General features: G+C 40.7%; 1 protein-coding gene across 2 annotated transcripts in view; it reads right to left on the reverse strand.

The window, feature by feature from the left end:
• The window catches only part of UNC5D (unc-5 netrin receptor D), a 541726-nt gene that overhangs the window by 181482 nt on the left and 347814 nt on the right, over positions 1-12430 (reverse strand). For both annotated transcript variants that reach the window (XM_054508603.2, XM_045879822.2), the window contains exon 4: positions 6950-7053. In XM_054508603.2, coding sequence (XP_054364578.1) covers positions 6950-7053 — 104 coding nt within the window. The remainder of the gene's footprint in view (positions 1-6949; positions 7054-12430) is intronic.

Raw genomic sequence — 12430 nt, forward strand, 5'->3', positions numbered from 1 at the left:
AATGCTCAAAACAATATGCTAATAGAAGTCTTCGGAGGGAGGGAAAAAATGCTGCCCTTCCTTGAACAGTCCACACCAATCAGATTAGGGGTCTCTAAGAAAGACTGTCAGCTGGGATGGCCAGGGTAGAAGTCAGAAACCAGTTGGGTTAAAACGGATCCTACAATACCATGCATACTATAGATACATGTCAGAGGTTGAGGGCATTCCAGGCAAGGAGAAACTGGGGAGACACAGAGATAGGACTGTAAATAACAGAGAGTAGTGCTTGGTAAGAAAGAGATGGAGTGTGTGAAGCTAACCGAGGGGATGAAGATAAAAAGAAAAAGGAAGGAAAGACTAACAACTAGGCAACCTTTGCAAACTCATTGTGGGTCCCTGCCCTTGGCTTTGAGAAATGCAATTCTATTTTCCTACCCACCCACCGCCCCCCGCAGGAATATAGAACAAGAAGAAAAGAAGAAAATAAATACAAATCAGAAACTTCAGATGTCTTCTCTCCTTTTCTTCCTCAGTAAGGAAAGAGAGCCTCCCAGATAAGGATGTAGTAAAAGTCAGTATGTTAATAAGATTTACTTAAGGACAAATTTTAACGATGAGGGTATTTGGGCTGTAGACAGTCACTTTTTAAATAACTTATATTAACCTCATTTTCCCATCTGTCCTGCGATAGCAACTTTTTTTTTTTTTTTTTGGCAGAAATGTTTTTAGAGAAGTAATTTACTGGCACTTAATTACTAGTATTTAACCAATTCAACATTCTCTTTTCTTAAGAGTCCATTAGGTTTCTATTACAATATGATACATTCTAATCAAATGTGGCTTTCTGCAAAGGTCCTCATTGTCAGTCTCCTCAAAGCAAAGTTTATCTGGACTATTAGACATTCTCTCTGATTTGGCTGCACCAAATTAGATTAATTATTTATACCTGAGGTCCATTGCTTCAGAACTTGGGCACCTCACTTAACATTTCTCTAGTGAATTATTTAGAGTCTTATTTTTAAAATAAAGTTCTCATTTCATAGTCTGTTTGATTGAGGTTAAACACAATAGTCTAGTGATTCTTGTATTAAACAGTTCAATGTCATAAGATTCTCTCCTGGGTTTTATGCCAATGAACACATTTGAAACAAATGAACCTTTCATTAAGAATACCCTCACAGGGGATAAGAGCAAAGGGCTTCTGACTCAAAAACTGTCTGGCACGAGGCTGCGCAGAATTATTAAAACAAGTCATAGTATGTGGCTTCTACTGTTTATACATCAGGAATAATTAAGAGAATTATTTTGCAGATAAAGAAAAAACATATTAATGTCCCATAACTTTAGCTCATAGTGACTTGCTTTATTCCAAAGGTCACTTTGAGGTATGGTTCAAAGGCATCCTTAAAGACATGGCAGATGCACTGTAATAGTCAGGATTCTTGACCGCAAGCAACAAACTCTGCACTGGCTTGTGTATGCAGAAGAGAACTTTATTAAAAAAAAAATTAGTAGTATCCAGAGCCTCTAGGAAGGCCAAAGAGCCAGGCCAGGTGCCAAGCAGCCAGGGAAAATGTTCAACCACACCGTAGGGAAAGGGAGAATCACTTGGCAATGTCCCGACAGTTCAAAAAACATGACACTGCTCACCTCTTCACCTGATTTGTGCAAGAACACCAGACTCATAGGGGACTAACCACAAAGAAGACTAGACAATCCTTTTTTTTTATTATTTGTCCTTTACCTTAGAAATGGAAGACAAAAAAAAAAAAACTTCCACAAACATAAGAAAACATATCAAATGGTCCACCAAGTGCACCAAGATTAATAGAGCTTCTCAAAATACCTTTGATTTCCACCTGGGCATCTGGAAAGGAAAGGCTCTCCTGCCCCCAAATCCCTGCCCCCGCCTCCCCCTTCCCAAATGCCCCTACCACCAATAATTTGGCTTCTTATACTTGTATGACTCTGACACACTTTACAAAACCGAAAGTACATTCTTCCATTCCAGTCTCGGAACCTCTCCTTGCTATACACGCATTCCAACCTAGTGATCAGTCAATGACACCAAATCAGACAATGATGTGGTGCCCAGCAGAAAGAAGGGAACCTTCTCCTTACCCACACTGTGCTGACTGATAGGAGGAATTCTTAATCTCAGGAAACAAACTGAGGGTTGGAGTCGGGGGTGGGGTGGGAGGGATGGGTGGCTGGGTGATAGACACTGGGGAGGGTATGTGCTCTGGTGAGCGCTGTGAATTGTGCAAGAATGTTGAATCTCAGATCTGTACCTCTGAAACAAATAATGCAATATATGTTAAGAAAAAAAAAAAAAGAAGAAGGAGGTAGCAGGCGGGGAAGAATGAAGGGGGCGGAATCGGAGGGGTAGACGAACCATGAGAGATGATGGACTCTGGGAAATAAACTGAGGGTTCTAGAGGGGAGGGGGGTGGGAGGATGGGTTAGCCTGGTGATGGGTATTGAGGAGGGCACGTTCTGCATGGAGCACTGGGTGTCATGCACAAATAACGAATCATGGAACACTACATCTAAAACTAATGATGTAATGTATGGGGATTAACATAACAATAAAAAATAATAATTAAAAAAAAAAACAAGAATAGTGCCTGGTTCAAGCCTAGAATCCCCTGTCAGTTGCTTAGGTTTGGGGCCTCAATTCTCAAAGACATTGAATTATTTTGAGTAGGTTGTTTACCTTGATGTGAGCAGAATTAGCCTTAGACACTAAGCCTTTATGGCAAGTTTTATTGTCCAAGGCAAATATAACCTGTTAAGATTTACAGGCTTTATTAACAGCAATAACCATTTTATAGCCAACATCAGTAAATCAGGGTTTATTGAGAACTCTACAATTTTAATCTGTGGAAAATCATTAAAATGTCGGATTTTCATTGGACATAATTTCTAACTTTTATGAAAGATAGATTTTCCATATAATTGGGGAGTATAAAAAAGTGCAGTGTGGGATAATGAATTGTTTTGAAAGGAGCAAATTGGTTTTAGCTAAACAACAAGTGTCAAACACTAAAGTTGCTCTCTTTAGTTAGAATTGTCCCAAGGTTAAGGTTAAAAGTAACTGCGTGACAAATATGCTCTAATACACCCAGCTATAGGATGAGCTCACAGCATTTAGAAAAACTTGAATTATCATCTGTTCACATTTCAGGTATTTTGCAGAGTGTGTGACCTATTATTTCATCCAAACCAGTGTGTAAATGAGTCTGATGAGAATCTTCAAGTTCATATGCTACTTTTTGGAAAGTATTTTACTACTAATAATATCATACATTAGATTCTCCATTGGGGTAAGCGAGATGAACAAACATTGATAGTCACCAGCTTCTGTCAATAACCACTTACTCACTCCATGTGATAGATTAAAAGAGAGGGAAGTGGAGAGCATGCCTTTGTCCTCTGATGAGCTTGAGAAGTAAGAACAGAGGGCTCAGGCAGGAAAGGCAGAGCTCATAGGTAGTCTGGGGTAAGGAGGGATAGTCTTAGCAGCACCCTGCTTTTTCATGGGGCTGAAAATGTGCCAGATGTCTTAAGGGTCTCAGTTTTAATCTGGTTCTCCAACCACAATGGAGCCTTAACATCTTCTCTGAGAACCAAAGGTTTGTGAATCTTTATAGAAGACTAGGATAAAGAGGAAGAAGAGAAACCACAATAATCCAAACTATTTATTTAGTACTTAAAAACCATTTTGCATATTCTCAGGTTTTTTTCCTTCTTTGCGTAATAGCAATCCTACAAGGAAAATATGGTTCCTATTTCTGGATGAGGAATCTGAGGTTCACAGGAGCTAGTAAATTGCTATAGATCACAGCATTGGGAATTGCTAGTCAGGGTCTGACCCTTTGTGACAATGAGATCTGTCATGGCCAGTGCCAGACATAGGAAAAATGTAATGAGGGTAGAGATTATCCTAGGATCTCTCCCTCCCGCTTTTATATGCCCTCTTTTCTTCTCCTCCATGGCCTCTTCCCTGTAACTCTGGACATCCTGTACTTTCCTATCTCCTAGGACGCATCCAACCGAGGCTCCTGGACGTTGGGAGCACAGAGGCTCCACAGATGTCCCTCTCCCTGTTCCTTGTTCCCCTGAGCTCCCAAAGCCTCTATTTTTTCATGGCGCTGTTCTTTGTTTTACCACCAGATTACCTACCTCAAACAAAAGAACACAATTTACACAAGGTTTAGGATTGGCATATTAGCTAGAAGAAATTTTCACTTAAAAGCCCATTTCTAAGGATGGAAAGTCAGGTAGCATAGCAAACAGAGAGGCTTCCACTGGCCGAGGGGCTCTTAAGCTTCAAAAAGGCTTGGGGGAAACTGACAACCCACAGTCTCATTAAAAACCAACAAAAAATATTAGAGAAGAAAAAAAAGATCTGAGCTTTAAGGTTAGATTGACTTGCTAATGATCTGAGAGCTTGGACAAGTTCCTATAAGAAGGACATGAAAACACCTACAATTTTCTGGCATCTCTTTTGCAAATCAAATGAAATACTACAGAGAAGGTACTGAACACAGCGCCCAGCACATGGGGACATTCTCCACATGGTAGTTCTTTCTATGCTTCGACACCATCTTCTGTGCTCATACAGGTGAGTTAGTTGTGTAGGAAGTTCTACCTCACAGAGAGAAGACAATTGTACAGGTCTTCAAAGTGCCAAGGAGGAGACCTCCTATGTCACAGCAGGACAAAACCAGCTGACACACCAGAGGTCCTGTCAGGCACAACCCCTTCCAGTGATGACCCCGGGGTCCCACAGCAGGTGGGCATGAAGGGAACCACGTGGTGGAAAGGGAAGAACGTCCGCGCTCAAGGAAGAGAACAGGTAGTATTTTACAGTGACAATTTTGACATAACTGGGATCAATTTCCAAGCAGAGTTCCCCATCACTGCCATCCTGGAGAGTCATGAACTGCAGGATTGTCACCTGACTGTGAGGTCAGAACCCACAGCGGTGTACTCTTGGAGATCTGAAGACCACGTGACAGGCATGGGCAGACGTCTCCACCCTGGGAGACCCCACTTGGAAGGGTACGTACATTCTCCCTTTCCTTCCCTATCCTTGTCCTTCCCTCAGCTTTCTTCTCTCATTCTGCCCTCCCTTCAGCAAAAACACAGATGTTGGTGGTAATAACCACCGTGTAAGCTATTGCATGCTAAAGGAGCTGTAAATATTGGTGCGTGGATATAGGTATATCGAACTCATAAATTCCAAAGTAACTCAAGTGTTTGGAATTGGGATGCTTTCTCACATTATGATGATGCTATAAATGCTTGTCAGGGCTCCACAATAGCCCATTAACCCACAATGTAGCTGAAACACTCTCTGTATTCATCCTACAAGACAGAATGTACAAAACACAGCTTTCCCCTCACTCTCAGCTCAGAATTTCTGTTTGAAACCATCCTGCAGCCCTGGCTGCTCCTTGGAATGGCCCTCTATTTAAAATCAGCCAGCCTAGCTCTGAAATTTATTCCTAATAACATACACATGGTTAAAATAAAAGGGTCATATGATGTCAAAGGCAGAATGGGAAGTGCACTGAGTTAAACGCCCTACCCCCCCCCCCCCCAATTTCATGTCTACATGGACATTTGCAAGTCAGGATTTTCAGAGGTGGGTGGTGTTTTTAGCAAACTGCTGATGCCCAGGTCAGACTCCCGGGAGCACTTGGGTGTCCTGTATGGGAGGGAAACATTCACCTGTGAGCTTAACGCCCTGCTGCCCATCACCCCGCCCTGGAAACCAGAGCATGCTCTATAAGGAACAAGAAGGGAGCAAAAGAAGATCAAAAATCTTTCTGTTTCACATTAAATAAAAATCTAAAAATAAGCATTTTCCTTTCTAATCATTTCCTATCATGCATGGAATGTTCACTTTAATTTTCAAGTCCGTTTACTTCATTTCTGAGCTTTGAATAGTGTCCAGCCAGCATGCTTTCTATCTAAACATGCAAGTGTGTGTGTTTTTCCGTTCCCCTTTATTTTCTCTATTCCTTTGTCCTTCCAATTACAAAATCCCACAGCAATTTTAGCGAATAATGGGAGGCAAAGACTCCTTCTTCTTTTTTTTTTTTAAACCTCTACTTCTCAGCGAATAAACAAACCATTGCTCTGAGGCAGGTTTCCTAGCTTCCCACAGAAGAGCCACAACTGGACTATCTATTGCTCAACTCAGGCCTCCATTTAGAAAAATGATCATTCTACTAAGCATTCCTGGTACTGCCTAGCTTGTCCCTGCCCCCAATATTGCCTTCACGACTGTATTACTCCTCTATCAGGACATCTTTTAAGAGTGACTGAAAGACTTAGGAAAGCTTTCCTATGACCACAATATGTCATCTCTGACAATTATAATCTAATAGCATCTAGAAAACATGCAAGGAGCAAAAACCAGAGTGACTCCAGATTCTAGACTCCCACTGTGAAGGAGACCTGTGGCTACATCACTTTTTATATCTGCCATGCCAGCACAGTGCCTACAGCATAATAAATGCTCTGAACGTTTGTTCCATAAGTAAAGAAAAACGAAGTACAAACATCAGTGAGACTTGTCACTAGGGGCTGATCTCCTTCCCTGTGCCCTTTTTCATGTGGCTTTGCCTATTAGAGCTCAGGTTGATCCAGGACCCAATGTACGTATCACGGCATCCAAGGTGACTGACTGAGGACACAAAGGATTCCACCTGTGTCATCTGAGGTCACCAAAATCAAGAATACAAATCCTACTCAGGCTACCTCGCAAGAGCTTTGTGTCAACAACAAAGTAGACGAGAGACCATTTCCCTTTCCAAGTTATTTCCTTCACAATTTCTTCATTGTCTTTAGCGAATGGGTCCAGACAGTAAGAATGCCAGACCCAGGCTCTTTTACTTCACTTAGGACCACACAGAACTTCACTGTCCCAGGTCTGGTCCCATGGGTCACTTACCTCAGCTGCAGGAACTCCCTCCGGAGGTCGGCAATGCAGCACTATCATGCCTTCAATGGGAACCTCCCTTCCCTGCGGATCTTGTTCGAAGTTCTTCCGTAAATCTGCAAAAAAAGTGTGAGGTCCATGACAATTTGCTCTTGTTCACATTTGTTCCAAATACAATAAAATCGCGAACTTAATGTCACAAAGTAGATATACACAGAAAAGTCAGTGGATTTCAGGAATCCAGAAGAAGAAAATTGTTTTGCCAAATACTCACAAGCACATTTGAAATAAACCTTAAACGGAACTTCCTAATGCTCTATACTGACGTGCAGGAGAAAAGATTTAGTGGGGGAGCAGAACGAAAACAAACAAACAAAAAACAACTCATCATTCCCTGAGTCTCTGTCAATATAATCTGTTTAGCAGCTGATGAAACACTTAGCCTAATAAATTGCTATCCACAGCTATTACGCAGTTGAGATGCATGTGATTTTTTTTTTATTAACTAAAGAATGCCTTATTAATCTGTAACCTCTGACTTTCTCTTAACCCTCTAGTGGGCTCTAGAAGATGGTAATAGAGTGAGATTACCTATTAGTCGTGTGTAACCAGGGAGAATGGGGCAACACCCAACCACAACAAAATCTATAACCCATCCAACCAAACATATAACTAAAAAATACAATGCCCTCCAGTCAAACAGCAATGCTGGGTATCTGTGTAGTGCCCTTCATGGAAGGCTCAAGGCACTTTGCAAACAAGCTTCACTATTAACCTTTTACACACGGAAGGGTGATGTTCGGAGAGGTTAACTGGCCTTCCAGTGGTCACAGAGAACATCAATGGCAACGAGGGAGAAACATTCACCGAGTTTCCTGACATTCAGTCTCTGCCCAGCCCAACTTTCTCAGGGAAAAGGACACATAGATAGTTCAGAGAGAAAGAGCTTTGCCTTGCATGGCTTTCCACTTGAGCGTACGCTTCAAGAACCAAAGTGGGAGTTGGCCTCTGCTTGTTCTGAGATGTCACAACAACCCTTTGATAATTTTACAGCACAGGCTTAACTCTTGCCGTCACTCGAAATCCTGGGATAGTAGAGTGAAGACAGCTTTACAAGTCTTTCTCGAAGTAAATGATTCCCCCTCCCTCCCAGACAATGTATTTTTCTTCAACTGAGTATCTCAAATTACAGGCAGTGGATTTATTGATTTAATTTTCTTTAGTGCTTACAGTAACATGAAATATGTTCCCTGTAAATAGCAGAGCTCCAGAATCAGTTACATCTTTACAAATTGTATAAATACATTAAACTTGCTTTTAGCAAGTCAGAAACACTGGATGAATATCAAGCAGAGCAATCCATGAATTCACTTTCTTCGGAATTCTGCTCGTAATGTTTTCCCTCCCAGAGGCAACCGATGTCTTTTGTCAGTAGTGCTATATATGCAGGGATCTTCATGAGTATATATGAGACAAAAGGTCTGAAAAGGGCTTGCATGGCAGGCAGGGGGCAGGAACCTTCTTCTCCTTTCTCTGCTGTCCCCCGATTTGTAAAGCTAGCTTCCTTCTGTTCGAGATCCGTAAACTGCCATAGCCCTTACGATTCAGAATCCAAGTCTGACTCCAAGCGTGATGAGGGTCAGCTGACTTATGATAAAAATGAGTGAGGAACTGTGGGTAAACACCGGAATGAAAAATCTCCCACTGCCTGCACAACTGGACCACAAAGTTTCCTTTGCTTTCCCACAAGGAATCTGTGAGTCAAAAATCCCTCCTCCATAGGATTCATTTTTCCATCAGGATCGCACTGAAATTGGTCTAGCATATTATGTGAGATTGACTCTAACACAAGTTTTGCTAACACTCACTTTGCTAATGGAAAGGGTTGAGTTTTTGTGGCTATTTTTGTTTGGTTTGTTTGCCATTTTGTTTTCCTTGATTGCTTTGTTTTCTAAATGAAGCCTTACTTCATGCTGCTACATAATGGTTGCAGCTTTGACAACACCAAATAATCTGTATTCAACCAGATGAAGCACAGAAAATGGATGGTGGGGATTTCTATTCTATCTTCCTCTCCTATTCCCTTTATTTGCTCAGAAGAAATGGGAAAGGTAGCAAAATGCATAGTTTATGGTTAGCTCTGCACTCCAATACGTTAATACAGAGGCAGATGAAAAGAAAACTAGGGCGAAATCATTTTCTCTCCACATTCCAAACTGCTCAACAAAATAGATAAATATGTATATAAAAAAGAAAACCCTGTATTGACCCTGGGATGTAGGAAAGTGTACTTGTCAAGAAATTTTGAGAAAGTTCTAGCAGATCTCCTCCAGCCAGGACCAAACTACAGAAGGGACCTACCCAACTTCTTGCTCTTCCCCATTGACATTGGAAATCACTGGCAGGGTTCCAACAAGACGTATATAACACTCCTCAGTGTGGAGATACAAAGATTAAAGATTCATCAGCAATGGAGTAAGCGGTCAGGGAAAAAGTGTGGTGTCATGTATCAGGATCCTAACAGGCAGCTGACCATGTACCAGATATCACACCAAGGGAGAAACGCAACTATCACCGAGTCCTGGCCTATACCAGAGGCGGGAACTCTAGCATTTCTGATTCCCAAAGAGGGCGAACAGACCAGACAAATTCCAGCTAACTACTAAATGTATTAAAAACCATGGAAATAAACTCTTAGACACAGAGGTACCTGCTTCCAACTCTACCTCCGACTCTCACCATAGGTCACTCAACCTAATTGAGTTTCTGAATTGGCAACAAAACTAAGTACTTTTGGGGGCACCTGGGTGGCTCAGTTGGTTAAGCGTCTGCCTTCAGCTCAGGTCATGATCCCAGGGTCCTGGGATCGAGCCCCGCATCGGGCTCCCTGCTTGGCGGGGATCCTGCTTCTCCCTCTCCCTCTGCCTGCAGCTCCCCCTGCTTGTTCTGTCTCTCTCAAATAAATAAATAAAATCTTAAAAAAAAAAAAAAAAAAAAAAACAACTAAGTACTTTTGTCACCTATATTAGTTCCAAGGCTTGAAAAATTCAGACAGGAACCTATGCAACTTCCAATAGTAGGGAAACCATCCCCCACCATATAAAAACAACTTTTCTACAAATAAAGGAGGCAAACCATAGAACTGAAACTGAGTGGTTTCCTCTAAGACAAGAAACAAGAGGCATTTTTGGATAACTTCTAATTTAAGCTCTTTAAAATCAAAAGGAAATAGCAACTGAGAATCTAGAGTAGGGAGTTATAAATAGGATAACATCTGAGATCAAGAAAACTGCCACTATGCAGGGGGAAAAAAAAAAACAACATAAGCGCTGAGTTAGAAATATACATATCATGAAGACTGTAAACAGCATCCTAAATACTGCAGAAAATCAAACGAGAGAGGATCCAGGCAGGAAAATTAAAAAGGCAAAGGGGGACGATGGGGCCAAAAGGAAGGGGTTGGGATAACAGAACTGCACAGCAGTAGGCATTGGTCCTGGCACCTCAGGGACTTGGAAGAGAGATCCAAGTCAAGACCAAGACCTCTAAGAAAGTCTGCCCATCAGCTTAGTGCTGGCACTTCTGTGGGGCCTGACAAAGCTGGTCCTGGAAGTATTTGGGAAAAATAGTAAGCTGGAAACAAGAAGCAACTGGCACTTCTAGGATGAAGAAACTCTGGGTGAGGGGTTAAATTAATTAAAAAAAAAAAATTAAAAAAAAAACAAACTTATTTCCAAAGGAAATAAAATCGCTATCGTGAAGAGATGTTGACACCCTGTGCTCATTTCAACATTACTGGCAAAAACATGGAAACCACCTAAGAGTACATCAATGGATGAGCGGAGGTGTGTGTGTGTATTACTCTATATATAGTATGTATATTACATATTACAAAAGAACCAAATCCCACCATTTGTGACAACACAAATGGACCTTGAGGGCATCAGGCTAAGTGAAATAAGTCAAAGAAAGACAAATATTGTATGATCTGGAATACAAAAAAGCTGAACTCACAAACAAGGAGTAGATTAGTGGTTGCCAAGGGCTGGGGAGTGAGGGAAAGGCGAGACGGCAGTCAAAGTGTACAACTTCTAGTTACAAGATGAGTAAATTAGGGGGAACTGACATACAAGATGCTGATATAGTTAACAATGTTATACTGGACACTTGAAAGTTACTGAGAGAGTAAATTTTAAATGTTCTTACTACAAAAAAGAAAAAAAAAACAGTAGCTATGTGAGGTGATGGATATGTTAACTAACCTTATTGTGGTAATCATTCCACAATATAAAAATACATCAAATCATCACAAATCGTAAGTTATACAATGTTATTTGTCAGATATATATCAATACAGCTACATAAATATTTTTTAAAAAAGTAACTATGAAACAAAAATCAGGCTATGACTAAAACTTTTTCCTATATTAGCATATATTAGAGTATAATTAATCATATCTATGTTTTTATTTTTGAGGACAAAAAAGCATGGGCACTAATTTTTTATTCCCAAACAAGTTATTATACGTGAGCAAACTAACAACTATATCGTCTCAGACATGACAAGGCCAAGAGGGATTGGAATCAACCATACCCTTCCTGAAAACATCACCTTTGTAGGTGAAGCTCAAAGTAATGAATTAAGTATTCAGAAGTTGTGGTTTCTAAAAATTTGGCAGTGGCCAATAAAAACCACCTTAAAATGTTTACATCTAAATTTTTTTTTTTTAAAGATTTTATTTATTTGACAGAGAGAGAGAGCACAAGCAGGGGGACCAGCAGACAGAGGGAGAGGGAGAAGCAGGCTTCCCGCTGAGCAGGGAACCTGATGCGGGGCTCGATCCCAGGACCCTGGGATCATGACTTGAGCCGAAGGCAGATGCTTAACCGACTGAGCCACCCAGGCAAAAAATTTTTTTTTATAATATAGCAAGGAATATTCATGCAATTATCCAAAAACTCTGGAAAGAGAAACGCATAAGACATCATAACCATCCATGATAATTAAGGATAAGGATTTAAACTCCTAGGTCATTTCTTCCAGAACTCCAGTAGGGAAGACCGAACACTTCAGTGGAAGAAGGTGGGGCTAGAGACTGAGTATGTTTGAATTCTGGGTCTGCCACCAAATAGAACCTTGATTCCGTAAGTATCTTTAGCTCTCTCCGCCTTAGGCCCCTCATCTGTAAAATGAGGACAATAATTTCTATTACATAGAGTTTCTGTGACAATTAAATGTTAATATGTACAAAATCCTTTTAAGAGCCGGGTACATAACATGGCTTAATAAAAGGTCACAAATATGACTAAATCCTATTATAAAGCCATGATGATTAAAAGGGGTTGGCTTTTTCATAAATCAGATATACATATTAATTATAAAATTTTAGAGCATTTTTCAAAGACACTCAAATGAAAAGTGTAAGTTAGTATATGGTAAAACCATAGCAGTAATAAAATACTTATTGGGTGTTAGAATGGGGAAGATGCTTC

This window comes from Mirounga angustirostris, unplaced genomic scaffold (assembly GCF_029215605.1).
Source record: "Mirounga angustirostris isolate CCGP_5_RB_7025 unplaced genomic scaffold, mMirAng1.0.hap1 SCAF_2, whole genome shotgun sequence".
NCBI classification, from domain to species: domain Eukaryota; kingdom Metazoa; phylum Chordata; class Mammalia; order Carnivora; family Phocidae; genus Mirounga; species Mirounga angustirostris.